Raw genomic sequence first — 27,442 nt, forward strand, 5'->3', positions numbered from 1 at the left:
ACTGTCATGGCTGGGTCTGGATGGACATGGATGTAAACTGTAACTTGACTTGTTGGCTGCATACAGCTGTGAGGCAGTAATTCTTGTTTAGCCTTGGGACTAAAAGCAGCTGCTAAGCAATATTAGCTAAAGTGGGGAACTTTTGGGATGGTTAGTTCGTTCATGAGTTCTACAGCCAGATCCTCCAATTTTTACCCTAAGAAACTATATGCTTGATCCAAGGCCTACTTTTATTTTACATTTTGAATGTAATAATGTGAATATTTAATACAGAAAGAAAAAATATCACCAAAAGAGAAAATTTAAAAAATGAAAACTACATTTTGTTTTTTAGGATAAGACGCTTGATTATACATCTACTCAAACAAACAAACAACCAGCCACGCTCCAAGCGCACACGCGCTGTGTGTATATTTTTCTTGTTACTCCCAGAAGGAGCGTGACGAGCAAGTTAATCTATCCGCCAGCGATGCGGCATGACACAAAGCTGTTTATTTCCCTTTTCCTCTCTGTGTCACTGTCTCTCTCTCTCTCTTTCCTTCTCCCTCTCTCTTTCTCTCTCCTCCTGTAAAGCCTAATCAAGTTTGTATCAAGCTAAATAATGCCTTAGCGTGAAATTGGTGTCTTCAGTCAAAAAGCACTCCCCAGCCTGTACTACAAGAGAAGGCAATTATGTACCCCTCCCTACCCCTCCACCCTCCAGCTCTTACTGCTCTCATGTACTCTATGTATGTGTGTGTGTGTGTGTGTGTGTGTGTGTGTGTGTACGCACATATGCATGCACTATAACTGCTGTACCTCATAATCCGTCTGAGATGTTCTTGACAACACTTGAATCTGCGTTCACATTGGAGCCCAGTCTTCTAATGGTGAACTTAGTGCCTTTCTATGACTTGTGTGTGTGTCCCAGTCTGTAATGGTTAGTGGAGGCTGCTGGGGGAACTTCTAGTTCAGTTATTTCTGGAGTTTTCCCCAGAGTCGAGGTACTCCAGAGGAATGCTTTCCCTCTCCTCCTCCTGCCCTCTCTTTCTCTCTCTGTCCTACTCCTTATCTCTCTCCTCACTGCCCTCCTTCACCTCTCTGCTTTCACCTCACTGGTGCTTTCATCCTCACTTCTCCCTCACCTTTCCTCTCCTCCTCCAGTTTCCCTATCCTTCCTACTTCTTACTCCACTCTCTTTATATCTTTCCATTTGTTCCCCCTTTACTCCTCACTCTCACTCTCCTCTCCATGTCTCTTCTGCTATCGATTCCTCTTCCCGCCACACTCTCTCTGACAGACAGAAAAACAAATGTCAGATCAGAGAGGCTCTTTAATCTCAAGCTGTGTTGTTTGGCCCTGAACATCAACTCTGCGCTTGTTTGTGTGTGTGTGTTTGTGTGTGTGTGTAAAAATGAGTGTTCTCTCTCTATGTCGAGAGAGGTGTATTTGCAGTGTGTTAATAAGCAGCTCTTAGTTTTAAATCTGTGTGTTTCCTATTTTTTGTGTTCAGATATCTTCATGCACATTGCACCCATGTGTTTGTGTATGTGCACGCGGAAGATCCACTACGCAAGTAGACACAGTTTGAGATAAAACAAGAAAGCCTTTAATTTTTACACCTGTTTTGGTGATTTTATCCACTTTGATTTGGGATCCCATGTCTTTCAGTCTTACATCAATAATCTTTTCAACACAAGCCTTTGGGATGTTGAGCTGCTGATGCGTGTGTAAAGACACAGACACACCAAACCAACATCAAAGAGCAAGTGGCAACTAAAGCCAGTTGTTGCGTTCCTTCATATTGCCTGTGTCTCGGCCAAAAAGGTGTACCTGGACACACTGCAAAGGCTATAGTCAACCAGCACATCCGAGAGGAAATAACTCTCCATACCAGCAGACGGCAGTAGTCTGTATCTGTAGTTAAAAAAGGAAACTGGAAGACCGACAGGATGGGTTTAAGATGCTGGGTAGCCAGTTAGCACATTGAAAAACACAATCAGTGTTAAAAGAACAAATGACATTTACCATGCTCTATTATGTTGATCTGTTCTGTATGACATCTATTGCCTGTTAAACGTTTTTTTTTGGGGGGGAGTTTTTCCTCATTCACTGTAAGGATCGAAAGGACAGAGGGATGTTGTATGCTGTAAAGCCCTCTGAGGCAAATTGTGATTTGTGATATTGGGCTTCATGAATAATTGAATTGAATTAAACTACAGTGAACTGTTTCTGATAAAGAACGTAATGGCTCAAATCTTACTTTCACCTAATATAACAAGTTTGTTTCAACCTCATGCCTTCTCCAATTTACTCGTTTATTTGCTTTTCTCACTTCCGATTCTCTTCTTGTGCGCTGAGCTAAATTCCCAGTTAGAGTGATTTCTCTCACTAGCGCTCCACCATCTTCAGCACCGAATCAACATGCTGAAGTGGATGAAAAAAAAAAAAAATCAGACAAGGGCCAACTAGTGCCAATTTTGCAGGACACATCACAAAAACTAGGGTGACAGACACTCACGGCGGCCTGACATTGACCAACAGTCGACTCCCGGCTTTGTGTGTAAGGACCCAGAGAAAAAGCAAGAGAGCATGCGTGTCCATGTTTTCATATGTTGTTAGGGGTAAGTTTGTAGTTGTTGGGGAGGTTGCTTGGTAACTCAGTTGGGCAGCACAGCATGGTTTAAAGCCACAATGACCTCATGTACAAGCAACCAAAGAGAAGGTGTGAGGAGTAAAATTGGGTGAAGAGATGAGGATAGCTGGGATGGCATCACAGAGGGAAGAATAACAGGAGGACGACGTAGAGATAACTGAAAATAAAATAACAGCAAAAACAATGAGAACACAATCAGATAGTAGAAGCATTTTGGATCAGAAAAGAGGGAGAGAAAGAGAAAAAAGGATGAGTGAGGGGAAGAGTAGAAAAGAGACAGCAGAAAGAGAAAGATAGAGAGTGCGATGAAGCTTGTCCGCCAGGCTTTGTGTGGTTGTTGTTCTTTCTCTCTGCCATCCATCTAAGCCCTCTGCTACCTCGGTCCCTTTACACACACTCTCACAAACAAAAGCATGCATGCACACACACACTCACACCGTCCCAAACCCCAGACTAGCCTGGTGTTTCTGGCCAGTGGCTCAGTGCTTGGGATGTGTGTCTGCATGTGTGTTTATGTATTTTAAGGCTGTTTTGTTCAGAATGCAGGCAGGCAGAGAGAGCGGTTTTACTGCTGATAAAAGTATTTGGTTAATCAGCTTCTGTCCCCGTCCCCTGGCTAGAAGTGCTTGCTTGTGTGTGTGTGCTTGACACAGGCCATTGAAGTTAGGGGGGCTCCCGGGGGGCGGGCTGGGGATGGAGATTGGCATCAGCCCTCGGCCAGTAGCGTCACAAAGTCGTTCCTGAGGGACAGGAAGGGCAGCCAATGAGAGAGTCCCTCTGGAGCTATAGGGAGAAAGCGGGTAGGGGAGGGAAGTTGGGGGCTAGGAAGTGGGTTGGAGAGGGGAAGTAAGAGGGGGAGAGGGAGGGAAACAGAAAGGGAGGTGGGAGGAAGAAAAAAAGGAGTGTGTAGGGTGAGGAGGAGAGACAGACAGATAAAGAGAGAGAGAGAGAGTCAGATGACAATTACCCTCTTGACTTCTGTCCAGCACCAGTTGTCAATCAGCCTGTCCCTCTGGGAAAAGAACCAGCGTATCATTGGCTACACTGACCCACATCCCGCCTCTCTGGGCCGCCTGGCCAATGCATGATTGGCCACAGTGACCTGTTCGTCAAAGAGATCTGGGAACACCAGAGCCTTGGGCTGCCTTGGGAATAAATGGCCCTGATAGCATGCGTGCATGCATGTGTTGTTTAGGAGGAAAAAAAAAGACAAAGGGTTTTCTTATTGAGGCTATAAGTGCTTTCATGGAACAGAAGAGAATGAGAGACAAAGATAGAAGGGGAGCAAGTGGGACTGTGGTAAAAGAGGGGGAATGCAGAGAGAGGTATGAAGGAGAGATGGAGGAAAGGAGAGACAGAGGGACAAAAAAGACATTGAAAATGGGTGATGGGGAAGGATGGATGTTAGAACAAAGCATGGAGGGTGAGCAGTGGCCAGGGGAGAAACACTTAAGAGATGGAGGGAGAGAGACAAGAGTGAAGAAAGATGGCAGGATATGGGTAATGAAGAAGGGAAGACATAATAGATATGTATGGGAGGGAGGGGAAATAGACGAGGTTGTAAATACAGGAGGAAAAGACGGAGGTAGAGAAGGAGATGGTGAGAGATGTACTGCTGTACTGCTTTGTAGTAGTGTTTATGTGCGTATGTGTATAATTAATAACTGCAAATATTTGTTTATGATAATAACATCATGATGCAGAGGCATAACTTTATTTTGCTTTTTTCTGTTCCTCTTAGGAGCTCTCCTTTCACCTCGTGTCTCCTCTCCTCTCCTCTCCTCTCCTGTCCGATCCAATCCGATGTGATCCGATATGTTGAGGCATTATCTGCTAACTTTAGTGTAGTTAACCTGCTTTTGCATTATGGGTGCCTAATTTGGGTACAATAGGGAGGTGGGGGGTGGGGCGGGGTTTACATCCTTCACCATCAAGAAAACTTAAAATCATGTTTGGAATCACATTTTCAAAGTTTTTTTTGAGGATGCCACTTCCATTGTACTTTCATTCCATTGTTGGAATAGCTTACCAAGTAGCAGAACAGTAGGTCTGCTCTTCTATATTCAGGTGCTGTGTCTGAAAATGTAATTAATAGCCCTCAGTCTTAAACCCATGTGTAAATATTTGCAGAGCATTGCTAAAATTAGAGACCACAGATGGAACTAACATATCATTCCTGAGCTGTATGATGGCTACAGGTGTTCAATCATCTGAAAGAGGAGGGCCTCATATATTCTACAAGCAGTTGTGGATGACTCAACCATTAATCTAAGCCAGCGCAGACTCTGCCTTAATCATACTAACAAGGTCTATTGTAATAGGCTTGCCTTTGTGCTTATGGGAGGGGGCCGGAGCAGTTCAGTTTAATAAAACAAGTACCAATATTGCACAATGCCAACAGTAGTCATTATTATAATAATGTTGTCCCAGGAGATGCAGCTTTATGTCATACAGTATGTACTGATATCTGCCTGGTCTTACCATCTGCAGGTGTTCACTGATGACATGTCTACTCATTGCATTCCTCACTCTATGTAAGATAAGAAAAAAAAATGTTTGACACATTTCTTTTCAGCTTTAAGGTCAAAGATCTCATTTCTAATTCCTGTATAATTTTAGCTGGAGACTTGAGACTTGGATATTGGGGAATTCTGCATTGCAGATTCTTGTATTGGGACCTATTTTGCGTATGCATGTAAAAGTGTGTGTGTGTATGTGTGTGTCTGTGTGTGTGTTGTTGCTGTGAACACCCTGGTTTAATTGTGTGCCCATCTAATGAACCATAGCAGCCCATTACAATGCGCACAGGATTGTTATGCGGTTTTGTGTTGCAATTTGGTGTAAAGTTGTTGTTTGTGTGGTTGCATCTGATTGTTTATTAGGACTGTGTTGTCTGCAGGTGCGGTTGACACTGTTTATTATATGTTGCCTTGGCTTTGGGTGTGTGTTTGCACAGAACAGATAAAGTGGTGCTCTCGTATGCTGCCGATTTTATGCCCCCAGCTTCAGCCAGAGGGAGAATTTGCACTCACTCACTCACTCACTCACTCACTCACTCACTCACAAATACAACAACCAATGACCAATGTTTAAAACTCTGTTCTAATGTCTGTGATTGTGGATAAAAAAACGTGACAAACAAATCAGCATCTTGTTCTTTGTCTTTGACATCCCTGCCATCTGCAGACCTTACCCAGGCTGACAAATAAATCAGCACAAATAGTTCACGTTTGTTCTCATGCTGTGAGACAGCATTTATGAGAGCTACTTCTAAACCTTAGCAAGGAACACAGACTCAAAGTACACCCCACTTTCAGGGAAATCATTTCTTCCCTGTTCTCATTAACAGTATATCTACATTTGGTGTATTTGCTGAAACACACATCTAAAAGACACATTTGATAGACTAAGGTGTCTCAGGGGTCAACAAAAGCAACAGCAAAAGCAAGGCTTAATTGTAGTGTGTGTGCAAATGTGTGTAGATGCTCCAAGGATTCCCAGTAGCATCTTGTTTGCTTTGTGTCACACATATATCATGCTCTGGGGTTTGTGTTTTGTGCTGAGTTTGTGCAGTGTGTTTGTGATGTTGTTGAGGCAGATTGTTTGATCTTTCGCCTGTGCTGTCTTAATAATTATTGGCTTGCCTACAGTTACACCACTTCTGCATGTGTGTTTGTGTTTATGTGGCCATGTTACATAGGCCAGGGTGATATCACCTGTAATTAATTTCACAATTATTCATCTAATACAGACATGTGAACCTGTGCAATATTCCCCTCTTATTAATTGTCTGTACTTTTGGGTGTAGTAAAGGTTTGTAATTTACCGAACATACCAGCATCACTAAAATTAGGTCAGTTAAGGATAAATAATGTTGGGTTTGGTAAAATGTTTTGGCCTGAAACATGATTCAGTTTCTACTCCAGTTAACAAGTGGATAACAATGTCAGTGTTTTGAGGACAGTGAGATTTGTGTGTTGGCTGATAAAGTTGTTAGGTGTTAGTCATTAGTTGTTAAAGTCCCTGTCTATTTACCAGGCTGGGTATCATTTAAAAAAATATGATACCAGTACCAATCACAGTGAGCTTAAAGTAATACCAGTACCAATAGAGTACTTCATTTAATACCCATCATGTGAATGGAAGTATTCAGTTGTGTAAAATGCCACTATAGACACCACGGGCATGTAGTATAGCCATACTTTGGAATGTTTTGGTGGCATCTTGGCACTCTGAACTTCCAGCTCTGTCAAATACACCATGCTCAACTCCACCACATTACAGGCTTTATGGGTTGTAGCTGCTGCAGAAGTGGGCCAATCACATATTGCCTTAAACTGAAGAACGCTTGCAGTTTTAGGTTGGTCATTTTTATCTAGATCTGGATACAAAAAGGACTGAATGCAGGTTTGACTGGGGGAGTTTTGATACTACTTGGTACTGGGGATATTTTGGATATATGCATATATATATATATATATATATATATATATATATATATATTTACATTTTATTTTATGGCTCTTTTATACTTGGAAACATATCTAAATATTCCATTCACCAATCTAATACAAATACTGTAGTCTACAAATACAACCTGCCCCCCTCCCCTATTGACTGAAATATGCTTGCACATGGGTGCTGTCATTGTTGTTGACGTTAGACAACTGCTTCTTAATGAAGTTGGGTACTGTGGATCGACTTACCCTGAGTTCACAAGTAGGAACTCCAACTTTATAGTGGCGTTCCACTGTACTTTTTCTAGTTGGAGGTGTCTGGAATGCAGCACAAGTGGTGCAGTCACGCAAAACAAGTGAAGTACATACGTTTTGACACACCAAAGGATCAAGTACAGGCAGGGCTGATTGGAAGTAATTCATAGTACATGCACCAACCACAGACTCTTAGCTACTAGCATCTCGAACTTTTCTTCTTTGTTCAAACTAAACATAACACTTTCAAAGATCAGTTCACTATAGCCCTCCTGAGCAGCCTTGACAAATCAAATCACATTCGATATCATCCTAAAAAAAATAAAACTTCCCCTTACAAATGGACAGTATTTTGTTCAGAAAGTGGCCTCCCATGGTAACCAGTAAGAACCCATGTTTAGGGAATATTTCATTAGCACCTGTATGAAACTCTGGTTCTGCTTCGGATTTAATCAGCTTTTTGTGCCAGTTTACAATTTTCAAACTGGAAGCCTGGAGTTTGAAGGGAAGTGAGATGTACTAAAGGCTGAAAAGAGATGGAGCAACACATCCACTTGTGGAAATACATTGATAACTTGAATGCTGTATTTTCCATGCAGACATACTTAAGGTCTCTATCTAAACATATATGGTGATAGGAAAACAAACACGTACGCAGGCACGCACTTTTCGAGCACACACTCGCACATTTAGTTGAACTCTCCGTCCTTTTACTCATATGGTATGTGGAAGCATGCTCAACCCTTCCCACACAACCACATGCATCCACCCCCCACCGACCCCCTGGTGTGTGCAGGGTTCACAGTAACGGTGTGTGTGTCTCTGAGGGGGAACAGGGAGGATAGGGGAATCTAAATAAAGCTATCTGTGCTTGGCTAATGAAACACACTGTATTCCCTGCAGTCTCATCAGGAAAAATGGGCTTTTATCAGAGCCAGAGTTACCAGTACATCTAGGTCTTTCTATAACATCCAAAACTCCATAAAAGAACAGGGGTTTATCATGACTTCAACTTTTTTTATGTATCAGGGAAGATACAGAGAGAATCTCTGTCACAACAAGAGCAGGGAAGCCTGGTTCAAGCAGAGTGTGGTCTCAGCAGGGAACACTGCTTGTCAGAAAGTGAAGCCTTTGATACAGATCTCTGTCCATAAGTGAAACAGGTCCCCCTTTTCATTTAGGTTCAGAAATTTTTTCCTCCCTCCTTAAAGTCAGAGAAGCAGCATAATATTGTCAAGGTGCTAAAGTGTGTTGTGCTCTGGAACAGGTGCTGTGCCTTAAAGGTGGTCAAATATCATTAGTTACACCTATACTTTGCATTGCTAAAGATGCTGAAGGTTTGGAATTTTTTTAATCATGCAGCACAACACATGGCTTCATTGTGGGGTAATATGGTATAGGTGTTTTAGAGGAAAGCCTCTTTTTATTAGCTTTGAGGAAATACTTTGTTTTTCTTCTGGTTTTCTCTTCCCATACCTTCTCTCATCTGTTTCTGTCTGCTGTGTTTGGCAGTAATGTTAGTCATGGTGGGAGGTCTCTATCTGCGCTGGGTTCTGTTCAGACAGACGTACAGCCTTCAAGTCAAAATCCTGTGTGGGTCTGTCTCAAGTGCACATGTCTGTGTGTGCTATGCTGTGTGTGTGTGTATATGTGTTTGTCCAGGGATCCATTAGTTCGTTATTAGCGCACTGTGGTCTACATCTGGCCTTAAGAACCAGCTCCAGCCCCAGACTCTTGAAGGGAGATTTCAGACTTGAGCCAAATGCTGGCCCAGGTTTGTTTCTTTAGTTTTTGAGAAGGGGGAGTCTGTCCTCCTGAATTGCGGATCCCTGCAATGTGCAACACACTGAAAGTTAAGCTCAGGATCACTGTTTTAATATTGGCTCAACTCTGTGTTTCTGGACACAAATTAGTTCCACAGCAGCTTTCTTGCTTAACCAAATGGTCTGAGAAAAAAAAGGGATTCATTTGAAATATGCTTATGGTTGTTTTCTGCCTCTGCATCTGTGCCAGAGAAAAAAAAGAGATGTAGTTTTTATCTACTTGTACATTTGCCTGCAAGTTATGGGAGGAGCAACTCTTAGCTTGTGTGTGTTTTTGTGGTGTAGAATAAACAAGGCAGCTGACTTTGCAGTAAATCAAGCTTTTCCCCATATCTTTGTGGAATAAATGCTCAGAAATGATTGTGGTTTTAATATCTCATGGGGCTGGGCCTAGTTTGGGTTCTACTTTAGGTCTATCAGTATAGTAATTTTTTAAATGCCATAATCCTGATAATATGCTGAATTTGTTGAACACCCTAGGTAGGGTTGGTCAGGTGTGAAACTGTTCAAACCAGTTTGATATTACGCACCTGACCAGACCAGTGTACTGAATTTTATCAAGTATCACACTTGACTTTGGTGCTACCCCTGAGTGGACGGCCATTTAGCTGAACAGAAACTTTCATCTCCCAGCAATCCCTCCAGTCAGTTTTTTTAGTCAAAAAAAAAAAAGTATCGTAAAGATTATTCCTCATTTCAACTTCATGAATCAATCATTCCTTGTCCATTGAAAGGAATTAAGAAAAACATGGCATGTGATGAAAGTTCAGCTCAAAGCATTGCTTGCAGCCAGTTAGGACACCTCTTTTGTCGGCTTTAAATCCATAATGTTGTCATATTGGTGCAGATTTTGTTTTCTTGAGAGACTTACTCTGCAATGTCTCCTCTTGTCACCCCAAAAAACAGATGAACTTAAGTAAACAAACACAGTTTGGCCGCTTGTACTGTTGTACTATGTGATTCATTTTGTCAAGGATGTCAAAATTATTTTCTGACTTTTGAATGGCTATAAAGAAACAACTAGCAGCCTAGTCTCTGTTTTTATTGGATGCGATGAGTGTGGTGACTTCACCACTCTATATTGAGCTCTGTGAAATGCTTCATTTGATTTTCATAAAGAAGTATTATGTTAAACATATTTATACTGTCAAACTGGGCTGGTCGTGTGGGTTTGCCAAATAGAATCTTACATCTCAATACCAATTTCTAATTATAGTTTTAGGGGTCTACATTACTACCAGGGAAAACTGAACACCCATATATTTAGCAACCACTTCTTTACCTATATTTGGTTCCACATACAGTATATTTGACTGTGTGTACAAGTTAACACAAGAGTTTCACTAAAACAAGGAACATCTCAACAGTTTGTTTATCCTGTGAAAGGAACACTTCATTGATTTATAACTTCTTGTTTATATTTGAGCTTTTGGCTAACCGTGAGGATGGGCTGGGTCAAGTGGGAGCTGATGAGGATATGGAGTGAGAAATATGACGAGAGGTAGAAAGAGGTGGACAGTGGGGGGTCACTGGAGAGAGCAGGATGAGAACTAGGATTTTGAGAGATCAGAGACAGAGGTGAGTAAGTGAGAAGTGAGGAATCGTGTGGTGGTGAGGGGGTTGTACAGGAAACCCCATTGTGAAGTGGCTCCAGCCATTTCCTGTTTGTGTGCCAGCTGTACTTCCCTCCTTCCTGTTGTACCCAGGAAGTCAGTGTCACATTCCAGCTCTGATCAGCTCTGTGTTTGTGTGTCAGAGATAGATCTCGAGACATTGTCATCGTTAATACCTGCATGTTTGTTGCTTCCCTGGTCTATTTTTGGAATAATAGATAACACACATTTACAGAGGAATAACACATTAATACATTCAGACTCGATAACCCTCCAATAAAACTACTAATGCAGTGGTCATGCTTTGTAGAGGCTGGTTGTACAGGCAGTTGTACAGACAAGGAGGAACACAAAATAGATTTAGAGAACCAACTAAAACTTGCATTACTGGAAAAGTCTACTGGAAACTACTAGATTTATTATAAACACTCCTGTAGTCCAACTTCAATGCTTCAGACTCCACAAGTGTGTTAGTGTTATTATTTCTATCTGGAATTTTGTTGGGTCAGTTTTAATGCTGTCCTTAAAGAACAGTGGTGTTAGATGTAAAGTATATGCCAGTCTGCCTCAGTAAGTGTTTCAAAAGATTGCTGCTGCAACTAACAATTATTTCATTTATGATCAATCTGACCATTATTCTCTCAATTAATTGTTTGGCCTATAAAATAGTGAAACAAATACCTGTCACAATGGCCTAAAGCCCATAGTCATCAGTTAGCTTATTTTGTCTAAAGGCCTTTGCATACCAAGTCTGTAGATTCCATCAGACATTGTCACATATTTAAAAATAAATATGGCCTCATTTTGTGTCAATTACATTTACACACTTACTCCAAAACCTTTCCATCATTCAAGTTTTGGGAGCAAGTTTGACTTTTTTTCAGTTAAAAGCTGTAAGAGAGTTTTTGACTAAGAAGCAGTGAAGACAGTGTGGCATTACCTGTGTGAAAGGGGGCCGGCAAGATAAAAGAAGTGGAGGTATGTGGAAACGGATTCCTTCTTAAAATCTTCCACAACAAAGAGAGGGTAACAGAATGCATAAATGCACAACAGCACCGATGCTGCTTATGGCAGAGTGCAATTTCATAGTCACACAGTAACACTTCATTACTTTGGTGGCAGCGGTGCCAAATGTAAGACGCGGGCAGAGAGTGACGACAGCCAGGGAGGTAACTCCAGGGGACAGAGGCAAGGGAGCAAATGTGTCTTTCCTATTTGTCTCGAATTGCGAATTTCACAACAGATAGGATAATTAAATGGATCATATCAGTCTCAGCAGTCTTAAAGGCGCTGTATGTAAGAATGTGGCCAAAACAGTTACTGCACTCAAAATCAAAATACTGCTGCGAGTCGTGTCCCCCCCCTACAGAGTCGAGGCTGCTGGACAGTGGCACGCTGGAGACTGATTTGTTTGCCCATGGGCGGCTGCCGTGGCAGGGCCGCGTCGCCGTGTCCTTGATCTTCGGTTTTCCAGCGGACCGTTCGAGCAAGTCCGGCTTCTCTGCTGCTAACACTGCTGCCGGGATACAGCGGAGGAGGAGCTGGCTGCTAATGCTATGTACCGGGACACTGCTAATGTTGCTTACCGTGCGGCTAACATTTGTTGACCTACCTGCACATGGGCTACAATGTATGATCGAAAATGAACAACAGTTGAAAGTATTCGAAATGTCCATCCCTGTCTAGCTATGATGCAAGTTAGCCAACTTTGGCTAAAGCGTACCTGTCGAGGAGAGGAGTAGCCACTTCGACGTCCAATTTCAAATTCTTCTCCGCTTTCAACCGTCTCCACCTTTCAAAAGCATCTCCTATATAGACCCTCGCTTTGCCTCGAGTTTTGTCTTGGCATTTTTGGCAATCATAACAAGGTCGTTTGGGTTTAGTCGCACCATCAGCCATTGTAGCTCAGTCGTAACTGTAACTGATGCTGAGACTCTACTGACTGCGTGACTGGTAGACGGTGGTGGGTGGCGCAACAGGCCAAAACACAAATTCAAAACATAAACATGATTTGCGGACCGTAATTTTTTTAAAAATGCGAATATTCTGGCTGTACTATTGTTGTCGGTGAGATCAGTATGTTATATTAACATTATTCCTTAGTCTCTGTGACATATTAGGATTATTTTACAACTATTTGCTTTAGATTTCTTACATATAGCTCCTTTAAACCTAAACATATTTAGTTCACTGTCAGATAAATCAAAGAAAAGTAGCAAATTCCTATAATTTGGAACCTAGAGCCAATTTATGTTTGGCATTTTTACTCAAAGAAATTACTGAAAAGATTTATAGATGATCAAAATATTCATTGATTCATTTTTGTCAATTAACTTTCAGGTGTTATTGAGACTGAGCACATTGTTGCTTTTGACTTTAGGGATTTGGTCATGGCTCTGACCCTACTTAGTACAGACTGACTTCGCTGTCCATGTAGAACATTTTGCACTTTTTCTTGCTGACTGAAATAAAAGTACGAAACATACATTTTAATTTATCTTTCTCTCTCTCTTCCTTTTTCCTCAGCGGTAGAAGAAGGGGAGTCTTCAGAGTGTGGAGGGACCTGGGATGAATCAACTGTCCAGACAGGTTTGTGCACACACACACACACACACACACACACGTACACTCACACAGTGTAATAGAGTTCCAGTTGTCAGATCCACACGAGAGGCTTAAGTCTATATGTCTCTCACAGACAAACACACAGACACACACAATTTTTAATATCAATTCCACATGGTTTATAATGGTCCGCTCAGAGGGATATCAAGGAGAAAAGAAAGGAAAAACTGGAGAGATGAAATGAACATAGAGGAGTTAGGATGGAGGGATTGGTGAAAGTATTGGGAGAAAGAAAAACCATATAAGCAAAAAAAGAGGAGATTTGAAGAGAAAAAGAAGGAACGGGAGGGAGATGTGAAAAGAGACGGAGCTCTTGTTGGTCTCAGGAGTGAGACTGAATGGAAAGAGAGACGACAAAGGGGATATGGAGAGAGAAAGATGGGTGGAGGGGGGGACAAGAGAGAAATTTGTGTGCTTTTTCACTACTCTCTGTGGTCTGGTGATATCCTGGGAGGAAGTCAGAGAGATGGTAGGGCTTTTCTTTTCTTTTTGTTCTTTTCTTGGATTTTGTTTTTCCTTGCGGTTTTCTCCAAACCAACTGCTGTATTTCTCCCTCTCTGGCTCTCCCTCCCCTCTTCTATCCTCCCTTCTCGCTTGTTTCCACCCTGAGATGGAAATTTGAAATTATCCTCACTCGCCCTTTTGCCTTGATGGAAAATGAACAACTGAACCAGCTGTGCTCTGAGGTTCATCTATGTGTATAGATAGATGGATGGCAGTGGATTCACTAGGTCTAAGAGCATTCGCGGCTGCTGCATTTTTGTAGACTACTTCCAAAAAGTAGTCTAGTAGTCAGTTAATCGCAGGATATATATCATATTTTTTTCACCCAATAACAATCATCTTCTCAAAAAGCTCTCAAACACAACCAGTAAAGGGTTAAATAAGGTAGTCAGGACCCACCTGGGATGAAATGGCAGAGTCCTCGATTGGCTTTGAGAGGCTGTTTACCAATGAGTTGTGATCTGATTAGACTAAACTTCCCAGCACCCTGTCTGACTTAGATACTGGGTCCGTACCATTACCACACCGATGTATGCTTGTGGTGCGCTGAGTAGGCAGAGTCTGCACACCACCAACAGTTATTGTAGCCAGCAGATACACCAGATCTGCTGCTATATTTCAATGATGATAGCGATATTTACATCACTTAGGTCACATGGCCTGCACAAACACAAACAAGCCAAGGGAGATTGATAAGACAGAGAAGTGATAAATGTGGTTCAGACTTAAGCAAAAATTCTACCATGAACTTAACTGTTAATGCAGGCAATTATTTATCATGCAGGAAAGCTACCATGGCTTTGCCTTCTAGGCCGACGTTGTTTGTTTTGTCAGCTGATAATTACGTGGTGCTTCAGCTGGCTGACAGATTACACTCCATCTAAACAATTATCCTGGCCCTTGCCATTATGTGAAGCGGTGCACTGGCACACTGTTTGCAGTAACAACGTGCCTGCTTTCTTGCAGAGATAGCGGGAATCCTACCCTCTCTAAATACCATATATGTGGTTTATTTAATATGGCATTACAGAGAAAATGATTATTCAAACAAATGTTCAACAACAACCAAAGAAATGTTCATTTTCTGTCGGTGAAGGTCAACTTACAGCTATAACTTGTAAACAACTACCGACAGCACTGCCAGCTGCACAGTGTGGACTAGTGGTTTTGATAGTCAGCTATTCCGTGAAACCCCCACTAGATGTGCTTTTATTTATTGTAATTTTGCAGGCTAAAATATGTCCAAACAACTACAGTACAGAGGACGTACTGTATGAGTAGGATATGTGCATTCCTTATGGTCGACATAGAATGTGTTGATGAAAGCACATATTTTATGAAAATAATAAGCATGTAGTGTGAAACCTAACACCTCAGAAATTGAGACCAATTTTCAATGAGGCAGTTAACCATATTTGGGACTGTCAGTGTGGTTTTATGAATTAGAATTTAGGAAAACACACATCTGTTTGGCACATGATGTGGTAATACGTATGTCTTTATTGACAGAGACATTAATGATATATTATATTAAATGGAATTCAGCAGATAATCAGCATGTAAGGTGTCTATGTAACAATAATTTATCCATCCCTGGTTAAGCTTTGGAATTCACTTAAGCTGCAAATGACAAGCATTGATTTATCTATTAATTACTTTCATGATTAATTGTTTGGGCTAGAGGATACAAGTAAATAGTTCCCCAAGCCCAATATTTTGTTTTTTTTTCTTCCAACCAGTTGTCTAATATCCAGAGATATTCAGTTTATTACCGTAGAAGGCAAAGAAGACCAAAAACTGTTCACATTAGAGAGAGTGGCACCAGTGAGTCCTTGTCATCTTTGCTTAGAAAATCCCTCAGTGATTCATCAGTTACCGCTATTATTGCAGATTAATGGTCTGTCCATTGACTGATTGATCAATCAATCAATTCATCATTTAAGAATTCAAGGTATTTGACATGATTGGAGTGGCTATGTATACGGGATAGTATCATCATTTCATCAGTATCATAACTGCTGTAGTGAGTCACAGACTTCTGGGTGAAAAAGTGGTGCATCTGCTGGCTCCATATGGTAACCATGGCACAACTTGGTTATTGACATTTCTCTCACTGTTGTTATTAACACTTAGTAAAGACCAAACAGCACATTTTCCCAAACCATGGCAAAACAGTTTGACTACTGTAGTTGTTTGTCAACTGTAGCTAGTTTTTCTGCTCTGGTTTGCAGCCTATCAGAGAACAGTTAAACACTTCCTCTGACTAGATCCCAACAGGGAAATAAGATACTGCTGAATGTGGTAAATATGCAGTTATCTCTCTCTCTACCTCTCCTGCCCTGTCTCTCGTTCAGCTCTACAGGGATAGAAGGATAGGAAAGTATGACCCTTGGGGTGTCTATGACGTACTGAACCCTCCCATCCTTGCCCCCCCTCCTCCTCAGACCTGTGTTAACTCTCCTCCAGGGGCACTCTGTGTGTGAGTGTGTGTGTGTGTATCTCTCGTGTGCGTGTTAAGGGGGGTGCTGACTGAGGTCCTGGGTGGCTCGCTAGAACTGCTGTGTGTGTCAGTTCCTGCAGGAAGCTAGAGTCCCATGATACACACACATGCGCGCGCACACACACACACACACACACACACACGCACACCTATCTCACACTCTTCCTCCCATAAAAACATGCTGTCCCATATTCCCTTACTCAGCCACTCTTTCAATTTGGATTTTTACCATCAATTCCCTGTCCCAGCATCCTCTGCATCGCTTTTTCTTTCTTTCTCTGCATGCTCTTCTCTTTCTGCCATCCTAAATCTCTACATATCTTTCTTTGTCATCTACTGTCTCCCTTTTTCCGTCCCTTTTCTACTTTTTATCTGTGCTCATATTAGGGAAAGCGCATGTGTGTGTGTTTGAGAGAAAGAAGGAGTGAGAATTGCTGCCTATCCCTGAGTCAAGCAGATTCAAAAGAAAAAGACCTTGTTTCCTTTACTCCCTGGGAGATAGTGTCGACAAGGACGGGGTGAAAAAGAAGGATAGAAAAGGAGAGAATGGAGAAATATACCTCTCCATCCTGCTGTTAAATTCACAAACTTCAGCCCTTTTCTATCCTTTCTTTACTCTTTTCTTCTGTCTCTGTCGCTCTGCCTCTCTTTCACTTTCTCTGGAAAATGTGTGTTGAGTTTGGAAAGACCCGTGGGAGGGAAGGCGGAGGGAGGTGGGAGGGTGACTCAAAGGGAATAGCATCGAGCCAACCTATTCTCCCCTCTTCCTACATCTCGTCTTTTCCTTTCCTCCTTTTCCTCCCTCTTCCTTGGTCTGTCCGCCCAGAGAGGAGCCCTCTCAGGTCAAAGGTGCCCCAACACCTTCTGTCTCTCTTTCACGCTGCTCACACCAGCCCTTAGCGGGACAGAAAAACAACTTGTCCCCTTCCTTCCTTGTTTCCTCTCTTGTTCCCTAGCTCCCCTAGTGTGCTTGGAGAAGAAAAAGAGCAAAGTTGCCAAGGATAGAGAAAGGAAATGAGAGAGGGAGAGTTGGGAAGGGCAGGTAGCAGCAGAGTTGCCCTGTTTTAAGAGTCATCTATTCATCTATTCAGATTTTAACCTATGTCCAGTCTCATGTCAGAGAACAAACCAGACAGGAGACACATGCAAAAGTGCACTTTAGAGAGACGTGTGTGTGTGTGTGCTTTGTGAATGTCTGTGTTGAAATCGTCCTCCTATCTCCAGAGTCTTGTTTTTCTCAATTCTTGTCTGACAGTCTACTATAGACTACACGCACACACACACTTACTGTTTCTCTTGGACAACATACACACAGAGTCACATACAGAAAGAGCCAGTGAGTCATCATGGAAAAGGTTTGTCAGGTCCCCAAGCTGAAACTGAGAAACTGAGACCTTACTGCATTATTGTTATTCTCAGCTTAAGCACTGTGTGAATGTGAGTGTGTACGCATGTGTGTTTGTGTTTATGGGTGTGTGGGGACACAGACATAAGTGGCTAGCCAGAAAGTTGCCTCCACCTATCAGATGACAGAAAGTGTGTGTGAGTGTGTGTTTGTGTGTGTAAGAACATAGTTGGATCAATTCAGTTTACGTTAATGCAATTTCAAATACAAATGTCATTAAAACAGCAACAAAAATAAAAGATGACAAATGTGAATGCTTTGTCACTTCTCTTCTAAACAAACTACAAAAATTGCATTTTCACAGTTCACATATTTTATGTTCAGCACCATACTCCAGCGTGTATATGTGTGTGTGTGCGTGTGTGTGTGTGTGTGTGTGTGTGTGTGTATGTGTGTGTGTGTGTGTCCGCACTTGTTCTCCAGTATTCTTGTGGGAGTGTTTACCATTTTGAAAAATGTCAGTGAAGAGGTATTTCCTCTCGTGTAACAACCCAGATTCTCTGTTCAAATCCAACTACAGGTTAAAAATACACTTTATGAGCTGTATGGTTGTTAGTTCAATAGGAAAGATGCACCACAGCGACATACTATTCTAAGCCTCAGGCTACCTTACTGTAGGTCATTGCAAGAGTCAGAGGTTTGATAGTTTGCCCAGCATCTTCTCCAGAACCTGAAGTGAGAGTTGACTTTTGGTGCTTTCACAAGATATTTACACAATCAGAGTTTTAATAGATAATGATCATTAAAGTGGGTGTAATGACTAAGTGGCATAGGTTGACAGATATATCAGTTTGACCAATTAATAAGCACGAATAAGACATTTTATGAACAATCATTACTGGTGGAAGTCGGCTCTGCTAGTGGTCACTGCCTGTGCAGCCTCCACCAGTCATGCGGGGATATTCATCATCGACTGGAGATGAAGAGGTGAGGGTTGTTTTAAATAATCAGTGGGTACAGCTCCAGAGAAAGCAGGTTCCTTCTGTTGTGTGAGTATATCTGAGTGTATTGTTCTTAATTGTAAGATGTATTTACGTAAAAATTTTGGCTGGACTGCAACAACAACAACTACAAACACAAGAGTGACAGTGAATGCAGCCACTTCCTGTTTTAAATTAAATGAAAATTAGTCTTTTACATTACATGTGATTTTTTTTAATTCCTGGCAAATACCAATTACATAATATTCAAAAGTAATTGAAATACTCATTTCAAATATAAGTAACCAAAGGTACTCCCCATCTCTGATCACTGTTTGTATGAAGGCTCCATACACAAAGTCAAGTTAATGTCATTTATGTACCTGAGAATCACAGGTTGACTTTGAGTGAAAAAATAGCCAGAACAAAAAAAAATACCTTTTACCTATGTGTTTTTTAGTTTGGTGTTAAAGGGATAGTGCACCCAAAAATGAAAATTCAGCCATTATCTACTCACCCTCATGCTGAGGAAGGTTCTGGTGAAGTTTTAGAGTCCTCACATCTCTTGCGGAGATCAGCGGGGGAGCGGCTAGAACACCTAATGGCTGACGGTGCCCCAGACTAATGTCCAAGAACACAAAATTGAAACCACAAAATATCTCCAAAAAATATCTCCATCAGTACTGATGTCCAGATTCTCAAGTGCAGGCATTGCCAATTCCCAGTCTGAGCAGCAAAGACTTTCCTCATCCGTTGGCACTACACCACCAGGTTTCCAGTGCTGGACTCCGGTATTCTGCGGCTGGCTGAGGGTTAGGCTCATGAGCTGCGGCGGCTGCTTCGTCCAGTAGCCTGAGTTCCGCGTCCGTATACTCGGGCTCAAACAAATATGGCTCAACAAAGAAATGCTGTTCCTCTTCAATTTCAAAGTCTTTGTTGGGCTGTCCTTTGCTAAAAGACCATAGTGCAAATTATCTTTTAGCTACTGCGGTTACCGTTGTCTCCCCCTGCGGTGCACATGTCACGCGATGTAAACACTGGTAAGCAAAGCTCATGCTTTTGCTGGTCTCATGCAAGTGCGCACACGTGAGAAGCAGTCAGAGCTACAGGCTACAGTGAGGCTAAAAACAGTGTTCATATGAAGTTTTTCGAAACAACTTTTTTGTCAGGGCTGCAGCACACTTGGATCACTATGGATGAGCAGTATGGAGGTACTTTGTGGTTTCAATTTTGTGTTCTTGGACGTTAGTCTGGGGCGCCGTCAGCCATTAGGTATGCTAGCCGCTGCCCCCACGATCTCCGCAAGGGATGTGAGGACTCTAAAACTTCACCAGAGCCTTCCTCAGCATGAGGGTGAGTAGATAATGGCTGAATTTTCATTTTTGGGTGCACTATCACTTTAAGTTTCAGATTTATTCATTAATTACTCTGAGTATGAGTTCAGTTCCAAATTTCTATTTTTATGTAGGTATGTATTACTTAGAGTTTGATATTCAGTGATCCAGATTCATTTCTTTATATAGGTAGGCCTATCTAACACTTTGACTTAGATATTTAATTCAAGTTATCCACTTTCTAATGAAGTCAAAGATTGTTCATTTTTGAGAGCGCTGATTTTTTTTTCACGAGGGGTTGGATGTAGGCTGACTGATTGCCACTGGCTTTTTCCTGCTCTGAACTATTGTTATTGCATTAGTCTTTAAAAATCCACTGTTGGTCGACCTCTACTAATTGGGTAAAAGCAAATAATAGAGCAGCTACAACAGGCTGGTAAGTTCAGAAAATTACATCACTGTACAATGCAGCTTTTAAAACCTGTAAAGGACAACACTTATGATATTATGATATCCAAAACCTAAGACAATATTCTCATATCATGACATTGATGTAATATCAACACATTGTTCAGCTGTGAACACAAATGTTGGTCACACAGCTAGACAAGCCTGAAATATAAGACAAATTAAGGCAGTAGAACACAACAAAAATAAAATAGCCTTGTTGCACGTAATCTTATGAGCAAGACTCAGTGGGAAGAGTTGTACTTGTTCTTAGTTCAAAAGGCAAAATGGCAAGCACAAAAAATTAATTAAATCTTAAGATCAAGATAGTTAGATTTGAGATTGGATTTACATAATCTTATCTATTTACATAATCTTATCTATCTAATCTTATCTAGAGAGTGAGAGGAATGTTATGCAGTGAGGTAAATGTTTGCGAGGAAAAGTAAAAGGAACATGTTATAAATGAGGAGGTGAGTGAATGGAGGGAGATTACAGGCAGTATCACTGTTCTCCAGGTTCACTGTAATGTCTTGATGGCCAGAGCTGAGAAAAACAGGACACTGGCCCTTCTCCATCCTCTCTCTCGCTTCCTCTCTCTCTTTTCCTCTTCCCCTATCCCTCTCTCACCGCTACCCTCTGGAGGTCCATAATGTAGTTTTAATTTCCCCAAGGCTACCACAGGAAAACAGTTCCTGTGTGTGTGTGTGTGTGTGTGTATATGTGTGTGAACTATTATTGCCTGCTTGTGACAGCGCACAGTGCATCTGTGTTTTTGTCTGTATTGCAGCATTTAAGCCCTTTGTGCGTGTGTGTGTGTAATTTTTCTTGGTGTGTGTCTGTCCACCAAAACACCACATACGTGAGCAGCTGTTAACTTGTTTGTGAGTGTGCTTTTCTGACAATTTGTGTGAGTCTGTACATTGTGTATGGGGCTGATTTTATTGCATGTTTTTGTATCTATAGTGTTTGTGTGTGTGCTTCCTTGTGTGTGAGTGTGTATTATCTGGTACCTTCCATGACGTGAGTGGCTCTTTCATCATCCTGTTTCCAGACATTGGTGTTGGGTGCTGCTCTCCCTTGCCGCAGCACGTCCCAGGGGTCTGTGTGTGTAGCTGTGTGTATATACCTGTGTGAGTGTGTGTAGGTGTTTGTGTGTGACAGGTACTCTGTGGCTCAGCAGATCACCTCCCGGGGGGAGAGGCCTTGTATTGTGAAAACACACACACACACAGACACACAGACACACAGACACACAGGCCATGGTGGGGGGAAGAACACGAGGTGGGAGGATGAGGGGATGAGGTGAGGAGAGATGGCCTCTTTATATAGCCACCTAACACACACACACACACACACACACACACACACACACACACACACTCCAACAGAGCGAGGCAGAGGGTGAGGAAAGGGTGGGGGAGTCATTCTCTTGAGAGACAAGAGAGCAGGCCTGTGTTGTTGTGTCCAGCTGCACCTGTTCAGCCCGTGTGTCAGTGTGCATTTGAGTGTGCACTCTGTGCCAAATGTGTCCACTATTCTTTGTATCTGCCCACTTCTCAACATTTTGAGCTCAGATAGGTGAGTTATTGTGCTGTCAGAAAATGTTTCACCAGCAGTATCACCTCACAGTAATGGTGTGTTTAAATTAAGGGTGTTTTCAGCCAAATTTGATGGGGACAGATTGAATAAAGTAGAATCCGCTGTTCCATTGATCCCTGTAGCTTCACCTGTCATAACCAGATAATACTTTAACAATACATCAACAAACAAAAATTATGAGAGCAGATTAGTGTGCAACGTCAGGCTGCACATTTAATTGAAACATTATTGAAATCATAATATGGCCAAGTGCAATATCCAGATTGCAGTAACTGCAACCATACCATATGTTCACCACTGTGGTGCTACAGAGATGCCCAGTCCTACAAGTCAGATGTAAGGGAACATGCTTATTTGGTACAGACCCCAGCAAAATCATATCCCTGTCTTTTTTTTTTTTAATGAAAATGAAAGGCAAAAATGACCGTTTCCGTCAAAATAATCGCATTATAATTTTTTTTTGCATATCTTGCAGCCCTAGTAATGAGTAGAGCCAAGATTGGACCAGAAATATCTGGACTGACCCTACATGAAGCTACATAGTTTCTGTCCAAGCCCGATCTGAGCTTGAACCACGCCAACAGTTTATAGTATACACTATGTATGTCAGTGCAGTAAGACACATTTGTGAAACAGTCATATGCCATATATGTTAACTAGAGATAACATTTCTTCTTATAACTGCCAGGCGAGAATCAGGATAGGGTGATGCCAACACATCTCATACATTATTCATGACATTACACAGACTATATGGTCTGCATTTTAAAAAAACAGCAAAACACAAAATGGAAAATTGGAGCGAACCAGACCTGATTCATCCCCATGGGAATTTTGAGAAACTGCTGCCTGTCCTGTGCTGCATGCGCATATAGAGTAACTATTCACTCCACAGATGTTAGGACTGTCATCACTTAAGACAGTATATGTGGCCAACCATCCTGTATGTTAGTTTATGACCAAAAGTAGCTTTTTTGTGCACATTGTAATAGCTTAATTTTTCAGTGTAGACATCATACACATTGCACAAAAACAAACAATTGAATAAATTCAATGTATTGCCCAGCAATACCTCAGAAAGAAGTTTATATAAAATAAAATAAAGTGAAGTGGAATAATGCCCATGTCACTTGTCCTGAATAGTCCTGACTAAAAGGTCTTGACAAGGTAAGCCATGTGATGCAGGTCTGACTTTAACCTCATGGCTGGTTCATAGCCCTGCTGAAGGTAGTGGTGCCCAGCCAGGTGCCTGTGAATCCTGGTCCAGTGTGGAGCGCAATGTGGAGCAGAATGAAAGCCTTGTGTCGGGACTGTTTGGTTTCTAAACATACTGCTGGAAGCTGCACACACACTTTTTCTCCACCTTTTGATGCCTGTTTTAGGCTCACACAGACATATGTGTGTGTGCGTGTGTGTGTTTTATGTATGCTTGGCCGACAGATATACATCTCTCTGAGCTGCGGAGTGTTTCCCAGACAGGCCACAGTACCAGCTCCTGGCTGCCAAGTCTAACACTTGAATAACTACCTTACCTTTGCAGTATTACAGTATGTTTTATTCCCCTTTAAGTCTCTCTCTAGCTCTGGCACTCTCTTTCAGTGCACTTCTATCACCCAGGGGCAGTTCAGGAACATTTCCCAGTGTTCATTAGTTCCCTAGTTTTCTTCCCACAGGATATATAGAGATGTACATTGGTCATGCTGACTGTGCGTTTGATTTTTGGTGTTCTAGTTTGTGTCTCCATGAGCGTATCTTGGCAACTGCTCACAACTCTACCATGAAACCAAAGTCATACTGTGGGATGGAGTGTATCCATATGAAGTAAACATGGATCCAGTGTTGGAGGTTCTCTGTTCAGTACATATCCCCTTTATTAGGGGAGAGAGGGATAAAACCTCTGTCTTATTCTGTCTGTCTTTCTCTCTCCCATCCAGTGTGTTTAGGGCTTATTATCATTTAGCTCACTAATTACCTCAATGAACTCATTTTAACATGGGTAATGAGAAAAGACACACAACCAGCAAACACACCCATGCTACAAACACACACAAACATCCACACAGACTCTTCTGTGAGCCTAACGAGTGGTGATTAGTGGGTCTCAGCTAGGCGTGGTTAGGCTGTGTAACATCATTCTGCACTGTGGACTCTGCTAATTCACTTCTCTTTATCTAATTACCCAGGGTGCGCACAAACGCGCGCGTGCACGCACACACACACACACACACACACACACACACACAGACAGATCCAGCAATACACCGCACACACACACACACACACACACACACACACACACGCCACCTGCATATATCTTTCCTGCAGATATGCAAAGTGACCTCATTATTCCTGAGGTATCCATTTATATATTTATATTTTTATCTGTTAATAAACAGCCCATTGTCCTCAGGTTACTGAGGCTGGTGGGTACAGCCAAGAATATGGCTTATTACTGTTCCTCTAGAGACGCACGGTGTAAAAACATCTTTTCTCCACATCCTTGCCTGATGTTTCTTGGTGTCATACACAGATACCTGCATATTGCATATGGAAATCATCTTAAAAAATAGGCCTTAGTATATAGAATGACTTTCTCTGGAATGTCATCAGGTTCAGTTCATTGTCCATGAATATGTGATGGCCCCAGACCTTCATAGATCAATATAGTAAGGAGCGATAAATAGTTAGAAGCAATTATGGTGCTGTTGCTGTATGTTTTAAAGGTATACTATGCAGGATTTACTTAATAGCAATGTAGAGACTCATACACTCTCTCAATCATCACATATGGGTCACTAGAAGTGTGTGGCAGTGAATTTAACTGCAGAAGCTCTGCCCTCTGCCTTTATTGTCTTATTTTTTTTTTCAAATTTTGTTGTGGTCTGAACATTTATGGGAGTTTAGCTCCCAGCAAGACAACGCACAGGTGAGGTCAGGACTTTTTAAAAAAGTGATCAGATAGCAACAGCACATATATGAGAGGACGCTAAACTCTGAAAAATGGGGCCCTTTTGTACAGAGTTTGCATGTTAGCATGGGTTTTCTCCAGGTACTCCAACAGTCCAAAGACATGCAGGTTAGGTTAATTGGTGACTCTAAATTGCCCATAGGTGTGAATCGGATTGTGAATGGTTGTCTGTCTCTTCGGTTAGCCCTGTGATTGCCTGGCGACCTGTCCAGAGTGTACCCCACCTCTTGCCCACTGTCAGCTGGGATAGGCTCCAGAATGTATTTATGCTGCGTTAATAGCTGTGGATGCATGATGGGAAATGGTCCTCTCTGCTACACTGCTCTTTTATCATGTGACCAGTACTTTTATCTAGACAACATAGTCCTGGTTATGATGCCATGTTGACGTTTTGACACAACATCATAATGTTGTTGACAAGGAGGTGGCAAAGCCAAGGAGACTCCATTCAGTTTTATTTTGCTGCATATATACACCCTTTTTCCTGCAGACCCAACAATGGTTTTCAATCCCAGTCTTCAGGATCCAGAATACTGCTGGTATTCTGTTCTACCAGCTAGTTAATTTCCTTTAATTGCATTCACTCTGCATCCCAGGTGTGATTCAGTCCCTCATTACATGGCTAGAATAAAAATCAGCAGGGCTCTGTGACTTCAGGGCTTGTAATAAACCTATCTTCTGCTTTTAAGTGAAAATGATTAGTAGAGAAATTTGTATTTTTTTTATATGTTCTGTAGTTGAACTGCCGGATGTGATTTTGACTTATTGTGTGTTTCTGGATGACGTAAGAATATAACAGGCTGTCTGGGCTTGGGATTGGAGGGATTGTGTTTGTGCGTGTGTGTGTGTGTGAGAGAGAGAGAAAATGTGCAGTTATTCCTGGCATAGGGACAGTCTGTGACTCAGAGATAATGGTTCTCTGTAGAGCGTGTGTGTGCATGCGTGTGTGTGTCCGTATGCCTATGAGTGACTATAGCTATATGCTGCTGATATGTGTGTGTCTGTGTGTGTTTCTGTGTGTGAAAGAAAGACTGCGAGCGGATGGTGCACACATGCTATTTGCTAGGGACCACTGTCGTACTATTCAATCAATACCCCAGCACACACACACACACACACACACACACACACCCCTCTGCACCCTAAGCACCCATGGGAGTTGCCTGCTTTCATTAAGTAGGCCTGCTGCTTCTTTCTGGTGTGGTTGGGGTGGGGGTGGGGTGTTGTAGAAAAGGAGAAAGGAGATGTGAGGGAGTTTTGTGAAAAACACAGGAAAGATGAGCAAGACAGATGAATTTATAAAGCTATGTCCAGTAGGTTTGTAAGGGTACACAAAAGTCACGGTTCAGTTCATACCCCAGTTAAGAAGCCACGGTTCAGTGTGAGTTCGGTACAGCCAAAAAACAACAAATGCATGAGGATATGTATCTTTTTTTTTAAATGTAAACTGTCAAAGACAGACAAAATCCTCTTGCTGGGGACTGGAGGGAGAATTTTGCCTACTGGCAATTTTGCTGAACTATTTTCATTATAAAAATAAACATTTCAAACACATCTGTTTTACACTGTACAAACACTGAACAAATACTTTCCCAAAAGGTAACAGGTCACAAGGCTATAAAACTTAAAATCATCTCTTATGATATGAAATTGAAAATACAAAATAAATTGAATAATACAAAATAAAACTTGTGCATTATGAGGAGTGTTGCAAAGAGGTCCATTATAGCTATAGTTAGGGGATTTTCACATAAGGTACCCGTGCCAACATCCGACTTGACCCCAGATTCCACTTTGTAGTATACGTATAGTTCATGTGTGTTCCGGTACGGTACACATCAGGTGTGAACACCAACTTAACAACATGGAAGTGGACTGCTATTTAAAGTATCTCAATTTAATACTAATGCCTCTATATCAGACAGCACTTGGAAGTCTGGAGGAAGGTGGAGAGCTTTGCACCTGACAGCAGCAGCTCCTCCTTCAGCCAGGAGCAGAACCTCTCCTTGTTGTGAAGACTGCGTGAAAGCTGAGCAGCATTGGAGAAGAAAGGGGGGTAAATGTACTCGGGCACGGTGTGAATCAATTGTACCTAATATGAAAACGCCCCGCAAAGATTCAAAGCACCTAAACATTCATCATTCCTGTGTGTGTTCATACTGTGTGTTAGCATGTTGGATGTGTTTCCATTCACATACCCTACAATGGTGGAGCAACAACTACTCACCATCCTTGTCTTATACACAACTCTTAGTTGCTATTTTAGCTGACTGGGAACCTGCAGGCGGGTCTTTCAGCTTTGGTGTTTTTTTTGCACTTGCTTGTTGTGTAAACCTCAGCACCTGTTGCTAACG

General features: G+C 41.9%; 1 protein-coding gene across 3 annotated transcripts in view; it reads left to right on the forward strand.

The window, feature by feature from the left end:
• znf423 (zinc finger protein 423) overlaps positions 1-27,442 on the forward strand; it is a 183,250-nt gene that overhangs the window by 14,714 nt on the left and 141,094 nt on the right. For all 3 annotated transcript variants that reach the window (XM_033634893.2, XM_033634894.2, XM_078168241.1), the window contains exon 2: positions 13,310-13,372. In XM_033634893.2, coding sequence (XP_033490784.1) covers positions 13,310-13,372 — 63 coding nt within the window. The remainder of the gene's footprint in view (positions 1-13,309; positions 13,373-27,442) is intronic.

The sequence above is a fragment of the Epinephelus lanceolatus genome, chromosome 5, assembly GCF_041903045.1.
Source record: "Epinephelus lanceolatus isolate andai-2023 chromosome 5, ASM4190304v1, whole genome shotgun sequence".
NCBI classification, from domain to species: domain Eukaryota; kingdom Metazoa; phylum Chordata; class Actinopteri; order Perciformes; family Serranidae; genus Epinephelus; species Epinephelus lanceolatus.